Consider the following 25,983-nt stretch of genomic DNA (forward strand, 5'->3'; position numbering starts at 1 on the left):
ACTTTGTACCCTGCGATAAATAAGGTAGGGATGTCAAAACTAAACGGCTTTAGTAAAATCTATTATGTTGGTATTGTATAAAAAATATTTAAACATTCTATAAATCGATAAATTATATAATCCAACTTAAAAATAATGTAAATACTTAAAAAAAAATTGGTTTAAGGACCAAGGGGTCAAACCTTAGGGTTTAAACATGACAAAGACTTTAAAAAACAAGTACATTCAAAGGCCAAGAGGCTCTTTAAAAATTAGTCTTATGTAAAATAATCAGTTATGTTAAATCGATATAATAAAAAATATTATTTTATTTTAACAAACAATTTGGCTTTAGTAATCTTAATAATATAAACGCGAAAGTTTGTGAGTATGGATGTTTGTTACTCTTCCACGCAAAAACTACTGAACGGATTGTGAAATGATTGATGATGGAATGGTGTACCCGCCTGCGGAATATGATGGAATGGTTTACGCTGGCGGGGCACCAGTGGAGGATGAGTGTGAGATCAGGTCAGTTACCCCATCGTGGTAAATTCACCATGAATTTATGACGATGGTTTCCGGGGGGAACCACGTGGAGACAACCTGATATAGTACATTGAGTATAGTACTTGCAATGTGGTTATTAGACTACATTACTCACAATCCCCTCCCTACATACAATATTAGTTAAAAAAAACAATGTAAAGTTTAGTTGAATATTCAAATTTGTAAAGTTCTATATGCCATCATATTTGTATTGTATTCTCGTAAAATTCAAACAAAACAGATAAAATGGCGCCGCGACTCGTGTCAAACCGAGTCTGTATAACAAGCCCGACCTCCAGACGGTCGTAGAAAATTGCGAGAGCCAGAACAACAACGGAACGGAGGCACGAATAATAGTTTCAGAATGGTGATATAATGCTGCTAATGCAATGCAAATTGTACATTTTACAAATCGGACCAGTGACACAACCAAGGCCTTAACTAAGTAATATTTATTCTAAGTATATTAAGTACTAGCTTTTGCCCGCGGCTTCGCTGGCGTTAGTTTATCCCCTTAGGGGTGGAATTCAACAAAATCCTTTCTTAGGGGATGCCTACGTCATAGTAGCTTTATGCATGCAAAGTCTCAGCCCGATCGGTTTAAAATTGACAAACTTTCATACAAACTTTCATCCCCTTGGGGGTAGAATTAATCGAAACCCTTATTCCTAGCAGATGCCTACGTCATAACATCTACCTGCATGCCAAATTTCAGCCCGATCCGTCCAGTGGTTTGGGCTGTGCGTTGATAGATCACTACGTCACTCACCTTTGAGTTATATATATTTAGATTTGAAATCCTACATCTTAAGCCACTTATAGATATCACTTGTTGTTATCGATTAGTGAGTTTAAAGATAGCGTAAGTCCTTAATCACAATATATTATAGACAAAGACAAAGGTAACAAAATGACATACGCATTTGGGAATTTATAAATAATCCAAATAGTTCATAACAATATTGAATGAAATTAAGTTTGTTGTTATTATATTGATAAGACACCTTTAGTGACGGGAAAGCGATTGTTAGTAATCTATCTATCTATGTATATATATATATACCGTAGCAACTAATGTCCATAACAAGTCACTCGCAATCAACCTCAACCGGTATAAGAGGATAGGCAGAGAACGGAAGATGCTCTTGTAGAAAATTACCTACTGCTTACATTATTCATAATGATAACAGTTCATTATTTCCAATTCTAAAGTGCTATGTTAAACATATACTTTCATTATTATTCCAGAAATTTTATTTTTTTTATTCAAAGTATTCGTTAATGCTAACGAAGTCGCGGGTAAAGCTATAGAGCAATTTTGTCGATTTTTTAAACTCTTTCCTCTATTTAAAGTAAAAAGCTGGCAATACTTTGATGGTTTTATTTTTTATGAATGAGGAGTTTAGGAACCAGATTACTATATTATAAATAGTTGCCAATGGAAGTGAGTATATCATTTTTACTACACTTTACAACGAACAAAATGTTAAATAAGGTAGATAACAATACTTGCTCAAGAATCGTGCGTTTTTCCTTGGTTTGTAGAAATCTAAAACAATACAACAACAACAGTACGATAATACATGTATTTATTTTTAATATGACAACACTTCATAAATAAGTATTATTGGAAATAGTATTACTTGCTTGTTCGGCTATTTTTAATTTACTTAAAAAATTTTTATATGTTTAATTTACAATAATAATATATTAAGTGCTTATTATTGGAAAATATAAAAAAGACATTTAATTAGGCCGATACAAATGACGACAATGCCATCTATGAAAGCATTTTGAAAACATTGAGCCCCATATTAGCACTGATTAAAGTGTAATTAAGTACTGGAAAATAACAAAATGAGTAAATATATGAAAATTACTTTTCTAAACGCATTATTTCATTTTAACATGTATATATAACTTTTTAAAAATTGATTAAACATTTTTGAAAACACAGTTTTGTTTTTTAAAACGTTTGCAAAACTATGAAGAATTCCATCGATACCAATCACGCCATCTATATGCAACTTTTAGCAATAATAATGGCTACTTCCTCATTGAGTGCCACTGGTTTGTAGAAATCTAAAACAATACAACAACAACAGTACGAGTGGCAAGATGTGTCTATTTCATCCGCAATATTACATAATACTTAGTCGAAAAAAGGAAGTTTACTCTATTGCGATAACGTTAGCAAATAGGCGTAGTTACTAGTGTTATCACAGTGTGTTATTTTTCAAGGATTTTAACGTGTTAGTATATTGTGCCTACACTTGTAATATTTCTGTCGCCATTTGAGACCCTTCCAATAGTTTACTGCTCCATTAACATAGATTTAAGTTCAGTGTAAAGTTAGTCTACGTCCCGACTCCGCGTCGACTCTACGCGTTACTAATAAGCCATGCAATACTGACTAATGTATAATAAATAGTACAATTATTTCATCGATATACTCACTACCTACATACTAGTTTCATGATATATTGAAATATTTATGAGTCAATACCTAAAAGTGGGCTCCCGTGTCCTTTTCGGCGGCTTCCTTAATATTTATGTTGGTATACCAAGTGAAAAAACGTAATCATACATTTTACAAGTATATACAGTAAATAATATGTTATGTAGCGGCACCTCATAACATAATATATAACGCTACAGTAATGAGTATAAACACCGTGCTATACTATGTATATCGAGTAGTCATGAAAATGTATTTCAACCTGAAAGAATATCGTGAATGAATTTAATACGCACTGTCTAAGAATGGAACATACTTTTCTCTTTGCAGCTTTCGTCGTCACGGAGAAATATAACCCCAGATTTTTTAAGTCTATGTTGAATAGATTTCTTCTCAGTAAGCGCGTACATCCTAGGTCTTGCCATCCTTTACCATTAGATGAGGTAAGACCAATCGGAAACCAATCCATAATAATAATAAAAATATATATCTTTAACTATATAAGGGATGATAATGGAATGATCTCTCACTCAGGCGCTAACGATATACCCTGACGGGGCACCAGTGAAGGATTATAAGATGAGCATAAGGTCTGGTCAATTAGCCTATCGAGGCAAATTAATCAAGAATTAAACATGATGGTATCCAGGGGCAACCGCGTGAAGGTTAACCCGATATGGTACATTCCTAACAATGTGATTAATCCACATTATTTACAAACACTTTATCCCAGTTTATTAATCTATATTTTCTATCAAATCAATTGAAAATTAAAAGTGATTTATCTTATATATAAAATTCTCGTGTCACAGTTTTCGTTCCCATACTCCTCCGAAACGGCTTGACCGATTCTCATGAAATTTTGTGAGCGTATTGAGTAGGTCTGAGAATCGGCCAACATCTATTTTTCATCCCCCTACATGTTAGGGGTAGTCCAACCCTAATTTTTTTTTTTTATTTTAATGCAAAACAACGTTTTCTGGTACATCTAGTTTATGTATAAAATTTTAACCGCTTATTTCATTATGAATCTATTTTACTTTATCTAAATAATTTATTACTTTATTTACTTTAGCTATTTCTACCCTACCTATTTCAGCCGTCAAGCAACTTACTTTAAGCTGTATTCCAATTTTTAAGGAAATTTGTATTTGAGAAATGAGTTTTTGCAAAGGCATTACCACACTTGTCTAGAATAGTAGCTGAGAGACGCCATGTTCGTTACGTGATGTTCATATTGCAACTAAATGTGTATCTGGTACACTATTAGATTTCTTGTCATTATAGATACTTAAAAAAAATCCGTTTGAAGTTCTGGAAGAAATGTTTTTAGAACTTTCAACTGAGAATCTCCATTAGTCGAAACTTACTCTAGTTTCGACTATTCTTTCATTAATAGAGTTTAAAATTAAACTTGTGTATAATTAAAATGCTACCACCGGTCCCGAATAAGAATTTGGATTAAAAGAATCGGCCTGATATTTTTCGATCGGGCGCCATTTTAATCCGCCATTATCGGAACCAGGGCAGGTCGGTGCTATATAAATGCTGACCGATCGTGATAACAGTATATCTATAGATATAGATAGATATCGTTATCTCACTAAAGATATCACAGATAAAAAATTCTTATAAGGAAATAAAATATTATGAACGTGGAAGTTTGTGAGTATGGATGTATGGATGTTTGTTATTCTTTCACGCAAAAACTACTGAATGGTCTTTTACAATAATATAGAATATATATCAGAATGACACATAGGCTGTATATTTTATGCGGATGAAACCGCGGGCACAGCTAGTAAGGAAATAAAACTTCTTGATGATGATCGTAGTGATTAATTAAATACTACTACTATTATAGGTGTATAGAGTAATACATACTAATAATAGTAACTCCGGACAATTCCCACAGTTCCATCTAGCCCCATGGTAAGCAGAGCTTGTGTTATGGGTACTACACAACTGTGATACAAATACTTAGATTTTTTTCTGTTGTAAATAAGTAGTATATAATATACATAAAAAACACCCAAACTGATACAAACAATCGTACTCGTGAATACAAATATTTATACTGTGCGAGGAATCGAATCCGCGACCGTCGAATTTAGCGGTGTACTAAACCGCTAGACCACCGAGATTTTTAAATGTAATGTAAGTACACTAAAAAATTTTTTTAGTGTACTTACATTACATTTAAAAATCTTTAACTTCTACTAAAGCGTTCCAAACGTGTGGTAGAATAAAAAAAAATTTCAAAAGTACTTATATTAAGTTTTATTTCATTTATTTGAATTTATTATTTATTTATTCTTATTTCATTTATTTTACTACATGGCCGTACTGCAGAGTTATAGACAAGCAGTAGAGTTGTAGACCAAATGTATGTAAGTGTGTATTTAATTATAGGAGCCAACAGAATATCAGCGCTGCAGACTATCTGTAGCTTCATGCTGAGTTGGTTACCTCTTCATCATTTCAACACATAAAGCCAGCTCCATTTTTTAATTTGTAATATTTATATTCCTTCATTTTTAATTTGTAAACTTTATTTCTATTTATAAAATGTATCTAATGTATGCTATGTGTTTGTAATTGTTGAATAAAGAACTTATCTATATATTTATCAAATCATTCTCATGTTATTTATTAGTGTACTAGTACCCAGGGCCTATATATCTTTATATAGTATCATAGTATCTTTGTATTTATCTAGTAAACTTTGAACATTTACGTATAATGTGCTTTATTTAGATCACGAAGTCAGTAGGCATGTCGAGATGACCTTGACATCATGGCCATTCTGTTTTTTTTTGCGTTTCATACGTTCATACCTACGTAATTCCACGTTGTAGCCTCTGATTAATTATACAATAACTCATTTTGTATAAACAAAAAAGTTTTTTATGTTAACCTAAAATACACGGAAGACCAAATATATTTATTTAAAAACCAAATAAACCGATACGATGAATGAAACGATTTTAATGAAATTTCAATGAAACTAACACAAGTCACGGGAACTGCTCGGAGTTTCCGTCTCTGCCACACGATGGAAACGGCACCCGCACGGAGAATCCATGGAATGCTAAGATCGTCTCTTCAAATAAAAAAAAGTTTCTAAAATTTCCAACATAACAAGAATGAGAAATAAAAATAACCGAATCGAGCATGTTCTTATTTTTTTTTTAAGTGGGAACATTAAATAGTGTTCAGGACTGAAATCAAACTTTCTAATGTCATTAAATTAGATAATGTTGTATTTAATCGTAACATTGAAGTGTCTACTAATAATTATATTTAAATTAAGTATCACGTGTTTAAATCTTTTCAACCTACTGCGCAATAGTATAGCGAGCACAGACTGTCTACGAAAATGTCTGACGCTCGAACGAAACAATGTGGCGGAAATAATGGCCCAAGTGGAACTAAAACACCAGTAATTTTGTCCACTGTAATTACTTTATTGTACTGCTCGCTGCTGCATCTGATTGATAACGGTCGTCTCAGTTTCGATCTAGTTTTTTACTATCTCATTTTCTTGTTGCAGGTAAAAAACGGCGGTGCCAAAGATAGCGTAAGCAAAAAAAAATATTTATTTTACTTGACTTTTTCTAATGATTTTAGGCACATGAATCACTTTTTGTCACTGTATTTATTATACTAATATTATATTTAAATATTGCGCAGGTTTTATCTCTTCCCTAAACACTTTACAACCTACTTAGAGACTTTAATTTCCTTCCATAATACTTTACTTGCATTTCAGTGCGCACTAACATCTAGGAATCACATTCTTCCGATACGTCGAACCATTCTTTTAACATTAATGAACACGTCCACCACGTCGACTGTCTCCGGCGCGACTGCCGCGAAGTTCATTCAACAGGCCGAGAGGATGTGGGCGGGGCGTGCGGGGCGCGGCGTCATTGGCCGGCCGCCAGCCGCGCCATGATGGCCGCCGCCGCATTCGACCAATGAGCGGCGCGCGAGCCGTACGCGCGTCCGTGCGGCGACTGACGCGACGTTGCTAGCTTTTCAGAAAAAAATACCAGATTCGACCTTCTTAGGACCCCGGTTTTTTTTTGTTTGGCCGCGTTATCATTCGGGAACGTGTATTGGGGTCCTTATCCGTTAGTGAGATGGTGTTGCTCGTTCGCAGGTGGACTATACGTGTAGTGTTTTAGTGATATGGTGTGGTCTACTCCTTCGGGGGAGGTGTTGATAGACATCGTAACAAGGTAGCTATGTGTACTATATACCTCCGGTTGACTCATGTAGCGACGTGGCCGCGGTGACTGCCTCGTGGTGACCCGGTGGCGTGTTCGATCCGTGTTCGTGGTTACTGTACTAGTAATTCCAACTGGAGTTCATGTATTTGTAGTTTATTTACTTGGCTATAAATGAGGGATCTATTTACTATTAATCTTATTACAGAATTACCTGTCTGTATGTCTATTAAGCTACAATGTTAGTGTTGTTTATAGTTGCCTAGATCTATACCTAGGTACTTGACATCAATATGGCTTCCTACCTATGAATGTAGGTAGGTAGTACACACTTACGATGCAACTAACCGGGTTAGTCATATATACTAAACTCACTACTAACTAGAAACTCATTTGATACGTTATTTATAAATATTTCACTAACTTTATTTATATAGGTCTTTCATAACAACTGAACGCTTTTGAATTAAGGAAAATGGGACGACATGGAATGTGATTTTTTTATAGAAACCTCAGTTGGTATGATACGTAGAAAATTTTCATATGATTTTAGTTTGAATTTATTTTAGATTCTAAATGTTTCTAATATAAACTGTAATATAATAGTGTATATTGCGTATTTATTCGTATACCAAGATTTCACTTACTGAAAAACATTTTATGAGTACCACAACTAATGAACTAGTTAATAACAATAAGGTAGGTATATATGTATGTATATATAGTTATTTTGTTTTAATATGATAATTGGACTATACGATATACCCTGATGCCTAAAAATTATATAAATCTATTATGAGAGGAAATTGTAATTTCTGTCTAATTAAGAATATAGGTCGAAAGAATAGTTCATAACATATCGACCTACATTAGTGTAAACTAGCTGATACCCGCTACTTCGTCTGCATAGATGTAGTAGTTAAAGCAAACTTCAAGTTATCTTACATCCTCCTAAAATTTCATTTTCCTGATAAAACTTAGTTCATATCGGGAAGGTCCAAATTGGATAAAAAATTTACTTAGTCACACTTTGTCACCTTAAATCGCAGCTAAAACGAACTGTGATTTAAGGTCACAAAGACAGTCAGACATATTTTTCCCATTTATAATGTTAGTATGGACTTAGCGTTATTGTGATAATAGATAAGAGAATATATAAATAATAAGAGAATATAAAACAAAACATTATTCTCTCTGTTTACCCCATAAGAAATATAAAGATAGAAAATAAAAAAATAAGAAATAATATCTTTAAATTATATTTGCATGATAAACCGTAGCTCAAGTCAGTAAGGTCTAAAATTTATAAAAAAATTACTTAGTTTAGCTGTGAATAGGTGATAAAGGCATTCAGACAGATTTTCCAATTTATAACTAATTCAGCGTTATTATGAAAAAGAGAAAAAATAAACATTAAACTCTCTATTTACCCCATAAGAGATTTGAAGTTAGAAATTTTACTTACGTTTAGTAAAAAGGAAAATAATAATAAAAACTGTCTCTAACTATAAATACTAAAATTACGACTGTATCTGACTGACTGAGTAATGGATGATAATGGAATAGTGCACCGGCCTGCGTTAACGGTATACGCTGACGGGGAACCAGTGGAGGATGATAATCTTATCCTGCCCTGGTTCCCCGTGGAGGATGATAAGATTGCTATTATATTGCACGATGGGCTAACTGACCTGATGATGGGCTAACTGACCTGACCTCGTATTCATCTGAACATTAGGTCAGGTCAGTTAGCCCATCGTGGCAAATTCACCAGGAATTTATGACGATATTTTCAGGTCAACCTGTCATATGGTACATTTTTAGTAATGGGGTTATTTTAGTCCATATTATCAACAACCCTTTTCCCTCTCTCTGGTGGGGTAGATAGTCAGACATTGTCAAATATCATCATGATGTAGGTACTCAACATTAGACATGGGGGGGGGGGGGGGCGTGAGAGCAGTGCTACAACCATATTATCAACAACTCTTTTCCCCCTCTCAGGTGGTGTAGATAGTCAGTCAAATATCATTATGATGTAGGTACTCAACACTAGGCATGGGGTGGGGGGAGTACTGCTACAAATGTAAATAATGCCTTTTCACACCACTCGCCATCGACAGGGAACTCATCCCAACACGCTAGAACCTAGGTCTCGGACAGTGCTCTTCATCAGAGGAACTTCCTCCCGCGTACACTTCTGGTAGACGTATAGGTAAAAGTAGGTGAATTAAAGTTTCTTAAGTTCTCAGTTCTTCTCATCTCACAATCATTCTGAACTAACGATACATTTGACATATCATAAGAGTCTGTAATAGACCTATATGAATAACGATATTTTTAATTTGAATTAAGTGTTTGCAACGGACACTTGACACCCCGTGTTTTAGGCGTCTATAAGTTACGGTAACTGTTTAAACATCAGACCCTATACTTTTTTGCTCATCATCATCATCATCTCAGCCCGTAAGACGTCCACTGTTAAACAAAGGCCTCCCCCAAAGATTTCCCCAACGATCGGTCCTTGGATCCAATTGGGGATATTGCTATAATCGCCACGCTTGGCATGGGGGTTGGTGATCGCAGTGTGATGGTAGTCACTCAGTAGAACGCTGCTGCCCGTCCACTGGTCGATGGATCCCTTAGTCGCCTTTTACGACACCCACGGGATAGGGTGGTGCGATTCTTACGGCGGTACCACACGCACATTTGCTATCAACGTGGTATAGAAACATGGACATTATTTATTACATCCCCCCTCCCCCTACCCCTTCCTAACCCCCGTAAAGTAGATATTTATCAATCCCGTGATTACGTTTGTAATACCTAGATTCAGTGCACGTTATCGACATGTTGTCACTTGTCTATAAATATATTATGAAGGTCAAGGCTGATGTTGAAGTTCTAGGTGAAAGACACCTACTATGGAACTCTACCTAGGTATATGTAGTACGTATGCACGTGGCATTGTAACATCCAGAACACTAGTTCTGCCCGCGACTTTGTCCGCGTGGAATAGCCGACGAATGACGAATTTCTACGCAAACTCTCATTACCATTTGCCCCCTTTAGGGTAAACTATTTATAAACTTTCTATATCATATTTATTGTATCTATTTTAATCAACAGCCTAAACAATTAATTTCAAGAGTTAAAAATGACGATACTTCCAAACATCCTTTCATCTTCATTTTCAATACCTCACAACTCTTTTTTGCATTAAAAAGTAGCCTATATCCATTCATAGGGTCTATACTATCTGTGTACCAAATTTAATTAAAATCGGTTTAGTAGTTTTGGCGTGAAAGCGCCACAGACAGACAGAGTTACTTTCAGATTTATAATACTTAAGAGGAAGTAAGGATAATTCTGGTTTCCAGCTAAATACAGGCTACAGACCTTGTCTAGGGGGGTGGAGATTGTTTCGGATACTGGTCACCAGCTATTGTTACCAATTTATTTAGTATACAATTAATAATAATAGGATACTGAAACAACTTTCAAGAATAATTACGAAACCAAAAAAAAAAAAAATTTGTAGTATATTGCAATCGGTTGTGTTACAAACATAACTGTGAAGATACATTACAAGTAATCTTTAATAAAATAGAAATGATCTCAATTCAAATAAATTTAAAATAAGCATTTAAAATAGTCATAATTTTTTATTCTACAACTCATTCCGAACGCCGACTCATCACAAGACGAATGAGCAAGAGTTTTGCGTGTTGCTCATTTAAATAAATGTTTAGAATTACATTTTTATGATTTTGTGTACCTAAATATAAACTGCCAAATAGCAAAATTGTCATATGTAAATGAATAGTTACTTAAGTAACAAAATAAATCAGTCATACTTATAAGACCAGACCAATCCTTACAAGCAAAAATTAATTTATTATGCAAAAAAAAAAATGGAACTATACTAATATTATAAATGTGGAGGTATGTATACTTGTCTCTCCTGTTTACTGCTTTTACATGAATAAACAGCCGAACAGATTGTAATGGAATCTGCGTGTAGATAGAACATATCACGAGGATAGATATAGATTATATTTTAACTTAAAAAATGGCAAGAACAAAGTCGCAAGTTCAACCAGACATAAATATAAATGTAGTGCGGAACCGAACCGGCGACCATCGGAAAGTACAACTAAGCTAACCCGCTAGACCATCGAGGTCGTCAAACTATGAATCACTGACGAGCCGGATCTAATTTTCCTCAATTATCTACTAATCTCAATATTTATGAAGACCCGTGTATGAATACATACATGTATACGATTTCAACGCGAATGATTCATCTCCAAATAGGTACAGCTTTAATATAAATTTATGTTATACTACCATACTACCTGTACACGCGGTTTCATCCGCGTTAAATTTCCAAAAAAAATTATAGCCTATGTATTATTCTGATGCGTAAGCTATATTACTGTGAAGTTTTATCAAAATCTGTGCAGTATTTTTTGCGTGAAAGAGTAACAAACATCCATACTCACACACTTTCACATTTATAATATTATTATATTAAGATAAGATATACATACAAAGAAATAAAATTGAGGTATCTGTTTCTAATTTCAAATTAACAGCTTTTCATTAAATGCATACAAAAATATAGACCGTACTTATAACAATAAGAACAATTACAAATTTTGTCTGTCTGCTTGCTTGTTCTTAATAATCTCTAAGTAAGTGATTATATTTCATCTGACTTCGCAGACAGATACATAGAAATATCTAACGGCTGAACCTATTTTAACGGGACTTTCACTCGCAGATAGCTAATATTATAAGAAGTAACGTGCCGTACTTTATTTTAAAAATTGTATTTATTTTAATAAAACAAAAAGGTTACATTTTAAGCTGACGATGTCGCAGCTAAAGTCTAGTACATATTTATATATATAGTTAAGGTAGATAAGCGAAACGTAGTTATCATTCTTCCCGCCCGGGGGTTGTTACTTGTTTTTTCAGCGCCGTAGAACCTTTAATGGGGCTCGATATCTCCCTCTACATTTTAGCCGAATTGCTATAAAGAAGGTTGCGAGTTTCAAGACGTAATGGTTGTTTTCCGAGGCTTTGGTAAGACTTCGCGTAAAATATATATCGCTAGCTTTATACTTTACTGTAGAAGTCGTACGTACCATCACGGCTGTTAACTCAGATGGGGTAGTCAGGACATTGTCAAACTTACGTTCTAGTGAATGCAATACTTGACATACATTTCGTTGGGTATATTTTGAATCTGACGTGACACGAGGCGAGGTTACCGCCGTCTCTCGATTTAATTTGTCAGCACATTGTCAAACTTACATGTTCTGCTGAACGGAATATTTGACATACATTTCGCTGGGTGTATTTTGAATCCAACGTGACATGGTCGATTCTATCGTAGATCGTATCCTAGGATTAATTTTTGGTTTAATGTCGGTGTTTATACACCGATGAGTCAGAAATCTAAATTGACCCAGTTTTCGGGTCTATTCTTGGGTCTAATATAGCAATATTTGAATTTACTACCTCTTCTGCATAATTCAGGGTAAATAAGAAATGAGAAATTTAATGAAAATTTTTGTACTTGTGCTAGAAATCGCGAATATCGGAAGTAAAACGGTGTGCTAAACTGCTAGAACACAAATTGAAACGTAAAATATATGAGCAGCATTATGCATATATTATAAAATACATATTTTATAATATCATACTGTTGCTGTCATATATTTGTGTATATATTATTTATATATCTCATCCGTCATACACGTGAACGGGTTCTGCTTGTCCCCACAAGCATCAGTCTGGTCGATTTATGGGCACTAATTAGATTGACCATTGACAAAAACGCAATAGCATATGCTGGTGGTCACTACATTCTCTCAAATTGAATTTAAAAATGAATCTGGATTTTTATAATCGTGTACAAGCACATTAAAAAAGAATAAGAAGCTGAGTTTCTTGTCAGTTCTTAGCTCAAAGGCACTCCAATCTGACGGTAGATTTGATGTATCATAAGAGTTTGCCTAATAAAAATATCTTTATTCATATAGGACTAGTACATTAATATTTTTATTAGATTTGATTTCCGTATGTATTTGTAACGTAAAAAGATACTTTTCTAGAACCGATCGCCTATTCTCCATATTTTCATTGATAAATTTAATCTGAATCATATGACTTCTACACAAGACTAAAAATCCTTATGACATTGCGCTTGCGCAAATATTTGTACAGTCTAAACTTTAAAGCGTGGTTTGGCAGACACCGCTGACACCGAGTCACCTGTTTATCTTATCGCAACGCTTATCAGACAAAGAAATGACAGAAATATTTGCGGAGCCGTATAAATATTGGACATTTGGGAAGGTAAATGAAGGTTACTCTAACCTCTATTTGTACTCCATGATATGTACTACCGACCACGTGCCATCTGTCAGGCACGAGGTGGCTTGCCGCCGTTGTAGCAGCAGGACGCTAACGCCACCTCGTGACTCCGGCAATGGCGCTCGTAGGTACACCATCTGGTTTTTTAGTGGGTAAAAATCTCACACAACCCTTGTCACACCTCTGACGGGGGAACAGTCTAATATAATGTAAGTTGATCTGTGTTATCCGCATTTAACCTCTCAGTTGGTCCGTTATGCGTGTAGAGCCGAGAGTAATAAATCCAGTCAAGCTCTTCCCTGAAGCGCAAAAGCCTCCTGGTGTCTTCACAGGCTTCACGGAGCCACCTCACCGTTCCAGGGATTTGTTTACGCTATATGGCCATTGCAAGCACTCCAGGAATACGTGAGCGGCCGTTTTTTTGGCTTCAAAACAGGCCTGACAAAGCGGACCGATTTAATAAACCGTCCCCCAATAAGTGTTACAGACAACCTATTTGTTTATTGAAGAGATAAAAAAAGGAGGTTTCCAACATTTTCCCCTGTGTACAATTAGAATATTTTAGACTATTACTATCACCACACTCTTAGATATCTGCTTTATCTCTAACTCGAGCACAATAAGCCAAACAAACAACATCTGATGTCATACTTGGTAACGATGTAGGTATGTCTGCTACGCATTACAATACTGCGGTTATCTTAACGACCGGCCGTTCATTTGTTTTGGACACGGCGAATTCATTATTGTTAATGCGATTAGATATATTTTTAAAATTTTTTTGTTCGTATGCGTCATTGTACTGCGGATTAGGTTATTTGCAGTTTCCTAGAGCCAAGGGGATATACATAAATTACGTTACAAAAAACAGTAATTTTACCCCCACGTGACCACGGCTAGGGTCTCTCTTGACGTTACGAGAGGAGGGGGAAGGTAATTGTTAGTAATGAGGACTGATGATCCCATTACTAGCAATGTACCATAACAGGTTGACTTCCACAGGGTTCCCCCTGGAAATAATCGTGATAAATTTCAGGTGAATTTTCCACGATGGGCTAACTGACCTGACCTCATGCCCATCCTATCATCCTCCACTGGTGTCCCGTCAGCGTAAAACGCTAGCGCAGGCCGGTGAAACATACCATTATCATCATCCAAAAAAAATTTGAGAGAGGTAAATACCTTTATTTAGCAAAATTATTCGTGTTAAGACCCGGTTAACAATGAAGTTGGGCATATTTCAAAACGTCTGAAAATAGATAAGTCTGAGCTACTGTTTGTATGGAGGACATAAATAGCGTGCAAGTGACCCCACGCAGCGTGCCGCCTGCCACGTGGCCGGTGTCGCAACTGACCTTACTCAGGGTTGTCACGTAAGAGTTATCTCATTTTTTCTATATATTTGGCACGATTTGGCGCCCTTGGAAGGTGTAGTGGTTTAGCACACGGCTTTACTTCTGATGGTCGCAGGTATGATTCCTCGCATGTACAAACATTTGTATTCATGATGATTATTTTATGTAACCGAAGTGAAGATTGTTATAATACAATCATTATTGTACCTAACAGATTTTTTTAAGTTCATGGTATAGTATTATGGTATAGTTAAGTTCAAAGAAGAAATGCCGCTCCACATCCTATGTAGTCGTAGCCAACACATGCATAAACGAAATATCTCCTTTCGAAAGTATACACTATCCTGAAGAGATAGTAAGGTAATAACTATCTCTTAAAAAATAATACTTACTATTATTTTTTTATTGTTACATATTTAAAAAGGAGTAGTTTCCCTAACATGTTCTGTAACACTAACCGTTATGTTGGTATAGATTTAGATTTAATTCTATTTGTATCAATTTTAATATAGTTTAATGACAAAAATTAAATTTTTAAAAGTTTTCATATAAACGCTTTTACGCCAGTAAGTTTGACAACCCTGATGTCGCATCGTGGCTATAGTTCATGGTTGCTCTCATCTCCCGCGTGTCGCTGATTATATTTACTATTGGTACCGACATACGTAGGTATCAGGGTTGTCAGTTCTATTTTAAAACAGTATTGAACAGTGATCAAAGAAAAATCTTTAATAATTTATTTATTATTCAAAATTACTCGATTTTTGCTTTTTTAAGAATTCAAAAGGCAGTAAAAAATATCTGTTTGTCTTATTCATTCATGATTTATATTTGTACTGAACTAAACTGTAAGTCCCACCTATTTCGGGAAATATTGCTTTGTAGCGTATAAAGAAACTTGCTTGAAAATACATTCAATGAATTAAAATCCATTACACACACTACCATATATTTGACACACATGTATAGAACCTTAATAATGTTCAAACTTATAATTCGACCCTTGGACGAATACTGGTAACAATTGTTGCACAAAATGTCGTAAAAAACATAACGAAAGAATTGAAAAACATCAGGCAACCCTGGTAGGCAGAAAACCCATACTACCACGCAACAACTCTTGTTTACAGTAAGCGTTTGCGTAGGTTGCATTCTGGGTGTGGGTCGGTGGTGCCACAAGAAACCATTATTGTCATCTAAATGTAGTGACAAGCATAAACAAAACATATACAAACCATTTTACACTGACATTTGTTTGTCACAATCTAATTTGAAATGTTTTTTTTTTGTGACGACTATGACAAACATCTTCCAGATCGCGTGAATTTACAGGATAATTGGCATCTTAGTCTGCCTACATACTTTTATTCTTTGTTAGCCCATTTATCGAGGAAAGCTATAGGCTATATAGACCTCTCGCTGCAACGAATAGCAGAGGAGCATCATTGAAAAATATTACAAAAACGGTGAACATTGATTCTGTTTGAGAACCTTTCTACCGCATATCACGGAGAATGTTCTGAAGAATTGTTCGGATTAATACCAGCTGCTGATTTTAACTAAAATACCATCCTGATCATCTGGATGAATGGCGATCTCCCACTATGCGTTTTGCCGGAAACTTGTTGCCAATTATAACCACATTGTGGTATCGCCTTCCAGCAACGGTATTTCCGAATCGATACTGTACTGAAACCTTCACGAAATGAGCTTATTCCTTCTTAAATGGCCGGCAACGCACTTGCAATTCCCCTGGTGCAGCGGGTGCTCATGGGCGGAGATAATCACCTACCATCAGGTGAGCCGCACGCTCGTTTGTCCTCTAATAATTGTTTTATCCATTACTTCCATATGAGTCATTGCTATGCATGATGTAACCACCATAGTTAAGGTGATCGAGTCTATTTACCTATTTCTAAGAGTATTAGCACGATTGTCAAGAGACATTGTTTTCCATCGCGCATTCATTAACGACTGCTTGTAATGTGGGACGTTGATTTATTGCTGTCTTTATATTATGTTTAGGTTTTATTCTATTCTGTTCTGTGAACTCCGGTACCACGGCGCTGTTTTGAGAAATTGTTTCAGATACATTATTCCAGAGTGATTTTGGCGTATACTAAGCTGACAAAGCTAAGGTCGCCTTTAAGACCTACTTTTATACCTTATTACTCCTATTTATCTTTTTTATAATTAACTTCTGGTGCAATAAAGATTTATAAATAAATTATTGATCGATTACTACAATATATTTTATTCATATTATCATTGCCAACTATATTTAATATTGCACTATTACCACGTCAATGTCAGTTGTTTTAGTTACAATGCAGTTACTATCGTATAATTTATCTGTACTTATTTGCCAGGTGTACTGTAGTGGAACAGGATCTTGTAATAGCGAGCTAAGGCTTGACTTGGCTAATAAATACAAAGCTAATAGCATACAAGTCTTAAGATGATGAATGGTGACTCCGATCATCAAGTCATTAACTTCGTATTTCTATTAATGACTATTTAATACTTATACGTGGTAGAATCAAAATATGACTATTCAAAAGTGCTTGTAATGAGTTTATTTGAATAAAGATTATTTCTATTTCTATTTCCATTATATTTATGACCTGTTTTGTCAGAATGAGAAATAAGTAATTATATTTATATTTATATTGTACATATATACTTTGGAGGCATTTATTTCTCTACCACCAAGTAACTGTTCTTGTAAGATTGTATAAAATCCTCGTATCGCAGCGTGTGTAACTCCTCTGAAACAACTCGACCGATTCTTATGGAAATTTGTATGTATATTCGGTAGATCTGAAAATAGGACGTAAACTATTTTTCATACCCCTAAGCCATAAGGATGTCCTGGATTTCCACCTCAAAATTATTATTTAATATTGGTCATTTTTTTTTATGATTCTGAAATAAACGTACGTAGAAACGGGCATCACTAGTTTAAAATAGGTACTTGCAGGTTTAGAATTTGCCACTTCTGTTAATTGTGTTATCTGTAATGATTTATCGAAAATACCTATTATTAAACAAAATATCGTTAAGTTAAAATAGGTTTTCCTTGAATACCGTAGTCATACGATGATTCACGGAATCAAATGCTTTAAGAAAAGTAATAAAATGTTCTAATGGCGTCTTAAAACATCTCCCATGCGTGTATTATACGTTTAATAAGCGTCAATTCAATCTCCGGCAGTTGTACTTGCTTGTAAACGCCGTATTGTGGAGTGTGGGATAGTTTTAAATTCTGCAGTAATCTGTTCTGTTGCATAAATATATAGGCTAGAGATACTAGGTCTTAAAATTGTTTTAGAATTGTAAATATCTCGTACTAAAGTCGTTTCTGCTAATTTAAAGTATATATTTCAGTTTACATGGCTTCAGTGGCAATTCACGTGATCGTAGCATATAGAAAAATAAGCTAGAACAATTCACACAGCATCATCTAGTCCCAAGCTTAGCAAACCTTGTGTTATAAGTACTAGATATCTGATAGAAATACTTTTTTCTCTAAATACTTTGAAAGCTTTGGCCCTTTCAAAGTATTTAGGCTTGGTAATAATAAAGTCCTTATTATTAATAAGTAAGTAGGGATGCCCTCCGAGTCGATGTGTTAAATGAACTGACTTTTGCTCATCCAATCATCTTAAAAGAATACCGTTATCAGAGACGTATACAATCTTCCGTTATCATCTATAAAAATATATTAGAAAATACCCAGACCTATACAAAGATCATAAGTGTAAAGGCAGCTATACTGTAGAAATACTTGTCCAGAATGTAACCCGTGGCAATCGGTAAGGCGGTCTGCTAAACCGCGAGACCACCGAGAGCGGCAACCGCTTCAATAAAACGTTAAGATACTGTTCCACGTTTGAAATGTAAAAGCGAGCCTTAATCGAACTGAGCATGCTTGCATATGTCTATGTATAAACATAGGTACACAACATCGCCGTATCGCGGTGACCTTCGGAGCGCACCGCCGGCTGGCAACACCGGCAGCGTAGCGTAAACCATATCTATACCTACACTGTGCTACAGATTTGATCAAACAACTCTACCTACCTATAGTTATATTATGCCGCGCTTAGCACGATGACCCGCTCCCCCGGTCCCCGCGCCCCGCGCCGCCCCTCGCCGTTCGTGACGCATCGCATTCTCGAGCTGACAACACAGAACAACGTAATTCATTGACTACGCGTCTTATATTCAACCTTATATTGGTAGTTGTACAAGTGAGTTTTGAATGTGATTGTCGAGTTAGTTGCGGTGTGGTATCCACGCGGACGCGGGAAAGTGTTGCTTGTATTTATTTTTGTACGCGGGCGGCGCGGGCGGACACAAGTGCACTGTTCTCGGAACAGTTTAGAAACAGAACACGTTCGTTGCAAAGCAGATGCAAAATGCAACTACTATTATTAGATGGCAGCCCGATTTTTAGGTTATGAAGTGAAATGTTGAAAATGAAATCATAACACATTACTAACTAACTCTATTTTCACTTGCACCACCATTTTCAGTCGATATGTGACCAGGACCTTTGTATAACAGCTTCGGAATATACAGCGTTCTTAAATAACATGCTATATGTCCCTTATTGTTGTTATTGTACCATTTTTTTTTCGTAATTGCAATGCAAACCATCTGACATCCCAGCTGTTCGTAAGCGGTTAGTCTTCTATATACATGAACAGGACTATGTATATCACATTATCACATATATCACATTATAATATAACGCCCGCGACACTCATGTCATTCTCAATGTCATTGTCGATACTAAACATAACATATACGAATTGTTTTTTTATATACAATGTACAGACACGGCCTCTTTCTTACTTTATTGTATGTACAAAAATTTTTGTTCATTACAAGACTTATGTTTAGGTACGCATAGCGTTTGCTATTACCCAAGTATCGAGGTATTATCCTAATATTACAAATGCGATAGTAACTGTCTGTCTATCTGTGGCTTTCACGCCAGAACTACTGAACTGATTTAAATGAAAGGTACACAGATGGTCTGAACCTAAAGAGAGGACGTAGTCTACTTTTTAATGCGAAAAGAGGGTTGTAAGGGGTTGAAAGGGGAGATGCAAGGTTGTACGTAAATGTCGTTATTTTTAAAAGTAGAAGCGTGAAACTTATTGTTTTATACTACATATATATTTGTTTTATAAACTTTGAAAATAATCTCATATTTATTTATATTTACTCTGTTAAGTAATAAAATGTGATATTTTAGATTATTTTCAAAGTTTATAAACACTTTTTCCAAAAGATATAGACAAAGACAAAAGGTACAAAATATTCCTCATTTTGTAAATTTCCCTAAAGGGGTCAAACAAAATGGGGGATGAAATGGAAATTCCTCATTCGTCGTCTATTCCACGCCGGCGAAGTCTCGGGCACAGCTAGCAGTGCATATACCATATATAATACTGACTGGCACGCACGTCGAAACGTCTCAAGTTCGAATTTGACTGACACCATTGTATTGTCTGGGAACACCGATATTACCGGATATAATTGATATATCCAGTGAAATGTCGATATCGAGTCTTCCTAGTACCTAAGTGTAGATTATGCCTCTACTTTTACATTTAGGATAACAATCGCAAAAGTATATTTTTTATATAAAAAAAAAATATAAAAAGATTTTTATATATACAAACTAACTTTATATAAATTATAGTACAAATATTTAAAAAAAAATAGGGGTTCGTGATAGAAGGGTGAAAATTTAGGTTTTTTAATGCCAGGTTATAACGTTTTATCGCAGCTCCGCTCCTATTGGTCGTAGCGTGATGTTATATATCTTAAAGCCTTCCTCGACATATCGAATCGACTATCCAACACAAAAATAAGTCAATTCAAACCGTAAATATTTTGTCTAAAAATATAAAAAATAAATATTAGCGGTGGACAATACTTAGGGGTATGAAAAATAGATAGTAGCCGATTCTCAGACCTACTGAATATGCTTTTATGTGCATTTTTATTGTTTCATAAATTTTGTTGGAAGTTTCAAAGGTAGGTTAGTTAACTAACATTGTGACACGAGAATGTTATATATAAGATAGTAAAATCTACAATAGAGTAAATTTAATACCGCTTAACAATAAATATTATATTTTCTGTTCAAATCTATTGTTGTTGGAAATCAACTCCGTTTATCCTAAAGTACAGGATTATTCCTGCTTAGGGAGCAGGGCTTTACCTTATATTTTATAATATAATATAATATTTATTTTATACTGTACTATTAATCTATACATATAAAAACATTGGAGTGTCTGTGTGTAATATTGAAATAACCGTTTTTTACTATATGCATATCAATATCAATACGGTACATACACCAAAATAACATTTTTTTCAATTTTTGACTGTCCGTCTGTCTGTTTGTTTGGCTGGACCGATTTTGACGGGACTTTTTGGCAGGTAGCTTATGTAGTAAAGTGTAACTTAGACTACTTTTATTTTAGAAAAATAAAGTAAAAATCCACGCGGACGAAGTCTCGGAAACAGCTAGGAAATAAATAAAAAGAGTATATATTGAGAGACGTCAACAAGGATCGTTTATAATCCAATTTCAACACAATATTAGTCTTATTCTATCGATTTGGCATTATTGTACCGTTGTTTGCTATAATTTATTAATACCCAAAACTGGGAAGTCAATTGAAATTCAATCTGTTGTTTTTCAACATGTTTTTAGGGCAGTAACGGTTCCAGATGCATGTGAAATATATACATGCGAGATGTATATACATAATGTTTTTGTCTATATAGTGTGCTACTTCAGCTCGGCAACTAATATTTGCTCAGCTCTTGGGCATATGGGCAAGTACTCGATGCCTTGTCCGACACTTTCGATTCTATTCAACTGTACTCACTGCACCATGGGAAACAAATATATATATACACTTAATAAAAACGAATTAATATAACAAATTAACTCTTTCAGACCAGTATTATTTTTTATTTGATAAATTCCATTTGTCTAAAGTATAATTAAGAACCTATAAAAATAAAAAAAATATCCTTAACAAAACTTTTCAAAACAAATTATTAGACTAAATTGAGTAGTTTATCACTTATAAACAAATGAATACAGTAGTTTTCAATCGGAAATTATAGAATCGTTTTAAATTATATGTCGTCGGTTAAATAGAAAAATTGGCAGTATTCGAAATGTACATTTTTAGTTTTTTTTAAATTAAATTATTAATTTTTTTTTCTGTAAAGTTTTAAATTTACACAGGAGTGTGTATTATTCATCATTTTAAAAGTATTTAGATAATGATTAAGACGGCGTGGTTTTAATTTAATTGACTCATATAAAAGGAGGCAATTCTAGTTTCTAATTTTGAAAAATTAAATTTTCTATTTAATCGACGATGGTCTGTCTACTTTTGTGCACGCCAGTTTTGAAAAGGTATAAACGAATTCAGAAAAAATGCATATTTGGTTAATTTATATGCGGTCGAAACGGGAGCGAGATGTAGGAACATGTGAAACAATTTCGAAAATAAATAAATAATTATTAAATTTCATTAAAATATTAACTAGCTACTCGCCCCGGCTTTACTCGGGTGTAAAATATTATATATTTAAACCTTCCTCTTGAATCACTCTATCTATTAAAAAAACCGCTTCAAAATCCGTTGCGTATTTTAAAGATTTAAGCATACATAGGGACGGACAGACAGCGACAGCGACTTTGTTATATGCTATGTAGTGATAATGATGACTATTTTAATGACAAAATCATATCGTGCACACGATTTTCATGTTACAATATACAGATACTCAGTACAATGTTTTCACGGCGATTCTCTCGTGAAGTTCTATTGTTAGATATTTGTTTTGTTTCCCTGTGGCCTTTAAACGAACCAAACAGACAGACAGACGATCCGAGTTGTTTGGCTGTAGTGTTTAAACGCCAGATCAAAGACTGCCATCAATAACATCTACGATTGGTGACTTGTGTGTTCCTTACTTGGTACCATATGGGAAGAACAGGCTCAGAATTTATATTTAGTAAGTTAGTAATTCGTTTTACCGGAATTGCGTAAGGTTTTAATAAAATTCCAGAGTCTGTCCTAAATCTGCCAGAAAAAAAATGTTTTATAAAACTTTTTTTTTTGTACCAATTAGATGGCAAACATGCATACGGCCCATCTGATGGTAAACGGTTACCGTAGCCTATGGACGCCTGAAACACCAGGGGTGTCACATGCGCGTTGCCGACTCTTAAGAAACCTTAATATACCCATCTTGAAAAACCCCATTTTTAGTTAATTCCTTTTATGGAATATTTAGTAAAGTTTATAACAAAATTTCAGAGTCTGTCCTAAATCTGCCAGAAAAAAGATTCAAATGTTATATAAAACGTTTTCTTTGTAAGACAGATTATTGTAAATTGAAGAGTTTATAAATGAAAATAATGTTTTTATAGAAAAACTAATTTTAAATTCATAGTGCTAACGATAATCTGTTTATAAAAAGAATGAGTGCGTTTCGATGTTGATTGTCGCATGCCTCCAACTTGTTAATGTGTATTTATTAAAACAGTATCTGTTTAAAAGAGCAACACGCAAGTTTCTTGCTCATTCCATTTGTGATGACTTCCGAATGAGTGGTAGAATAAATAAAAATGACTATCCAAAAGTACTTATATTAAGTTTATTTGAATAAAGATTATTTCTCTATCTATTATTATTATTACGTGTAATGTAGTGATGAGGCAAAAACTGTCCGTTCGATCCTGCGACTGCGAAATAACACGGTGTCCTAAACCACTAGACCACCGAGGTGGTCATATCGATCATTTCTAGAACTAAATAAAAACACATGTTGCATCCTAACTTGACGTATGTAAGTTATATACACGTGTATATACACGTATAGTATACAGTATACACGTGTTATATCTCCAACTTGTTTTCAAATAAGTTGCAATCGGTGACGTCACGTCGCGACAGGTACAACGCCATCTAGCGGCGTGTACACCGGAAGTTAGCATCCATTAACCGGGCGGCTGTTCTGAGAAACATCCTCCCGTCCTAACCCCCCGGACCCCCCGGACACCCTTACGTCTGCGTTCTGCATTCCCGTATGCAGCATATAGCTATCTAATATAACTTTTACTTTCATCGTAGTACTACATATTACGTATTGCTTTTATACGTCATGTATAAATACGTTTTTTCAACACATTCGCTCGGAACAATTTCGCCGGTTTTCGATATATAGAGCAGCGTGCTCATAAAGCTTATAAAACACGCGTGCGTTATAAACGTAAATAGTGAAGTTATATTCCATAACTGAACTATTTGCTATTTTTTCAAATTTCGAACATTATGACCGCGTAGCGCCAGCCAATAGGCATCGCGCTGATTTTAAAACGTAAAATGGCGGGAAAGCAACAGTTTGCATCAAGTGTAGTAACTCCATTACCGAACTATTTGCTATTTTTTCAAATTTCGAACATTATGGCCGCGTAGCGCCAGCCAATAGGCATCGCGCTGATTTTAAAACGTAAAATGGCGGGAAAGCAACAGTTTGCATCAAGTGTAGTAACTCCATTACCGAACTATTTGCTATTTTTTCAAATTTCGAACATTATGGCCGCGTAGCGCCAGCCAATAGGCATCGCGCTGATTTTAAAACGTAAAATGGCGGGAAAGCAACAGTTTGCATCAAGTGTAGTAACTCCATTACCGAACTATTTGCTATTTTTTCAAATTTCGAACATTATGGCCGCGTAGCGCCAGCCAATAGGCATCGCGCTGATTTTAAAACGTAAAATGGCGGGAAAGCAACAGTTTGCATCAAGTGTAGTAACTCCATTACCGAACTATTTGCTATTTTTTCAAATTTCGAACATTATGGCCGCGTAGCGCTAGCCAATAGGCATCGCGCTGATTTAAAAACACGTAAAATGGCGGGAAAGCAACAGTTTGCATCAAGTGTAGTTATACTCCATTACCGAACTATTTGCTATTTTTTCAAATTTCGAACATTATGGCCGCGTGGCGCCAATAGCAAGCGCACTGATTTAATAAAGTAAAACGGCGGGAAAGCAATAGTGCGAATCACAATTTTATGGTTGAGTTTATTTAAAATCAAGTGTGTTGAAAAACGTCGTACGATATACGTGCGTATTTAACACACTCAGCTCTATTACGCCCTCGGCTCGGTTCGAAATTCCGTTTGGTGTGTTATAACGAGTATAACGCACTTATTGTAATATACTATTATTTAATTGGAATAGAAAGAAATCTGACATCCCACCTGATAGTAAGTGGTAACTATCGCGTATAACCATGAACAGAAATACGAACATAACGTTATCATATTTTTCTATTTGGAGAATTCACACAACACCATCTAGTTCCAAGCTAAGCCTGTGTTTAGGGTACTAGACAGTTGTTTCATACATAAGATACATTGTTTTTATAAATAAATACATAGATAACACCCAGACCGATGCAAATCGAACCCGCAACCATCGGAATTAAGGTGGTAGGCCACCTAGGGGCTTGTGATACCATGAAGAATAGAGATTGCTCTTATTCTGTTATTTCACTGCCTAAAAATTAACTTTCACGACTTTTATCACAGAGTAGGGTAGTCGGATGTATTCTGTAACTGTCGATGTGCTTGTAGCCCACTCATACATAAACGTAATATCTCCTTTGGATAGTTTATACTCTATCCGGAGGAGATAAAAACCATCGCTCATAAGAATTTCCTTCAATTCTTGTCCCTGACGGGTCTAGGTAGCGAACTCTGAAAATGGGCGAGCACAATAGATCTATGTAGGTCGCAGCGCTACAGGTCTAAGCATCTGACAATAGCCCAAACAAATCAATAAAAAATTTTGATAATGGATGATAATGCTACGGTACACCCATCTGCGCTAACGGTATACGCTGGCGGGCACAAGTGGAGGATGATAAAATGAACATGAGGTCAGGTCAGTTAGCCATCG

The 25,983-nt window shown here is 35.2% G+C and overlaps 1 protein-coding gene across 1 annotated transcript in view; it reads left to right on the forward strand.

Moving 5' to 3' along the window:
- Positions 1-6,973: 6,973 nt before the first annotated feature.
- Positions 6,974-25,983, forward strand: part of LOC131848870 (uncharacterized) — an 83,725-nt gene continuing 64,715 nt past the window's right edge. Inside the window, exon 1 of the mRNA XM_059198820.1 lies at positions 6,974-7,230. Within this exon, the coding sequence (XP_059054803.1) occupies positions 7,181-7,230 (50 nt within the window). The 5' untranslated portion in view covers positions 6,974-7,180. The remainder of the gene's footprint in view (positions 7,231-25,983) is intronic.

The sequence above is a fragment of the Achroia grisella genome, unplaced genomic scaffold (assembly GCF_030625045.1).
Source record: "Achroia grisella isolate CSIRO2021 unplaced genomic scaffold, CSIRO_AGI_Agris_v1 utg598, whole genome shotgun sequence".
NCBI classification, from domain to species: domain Eukaryota; kingdom Metazoa; phylum Arthropoda; class Insecta; order Lepidoptera; family Pyralidae; genus Achroia; species Achroia grisella.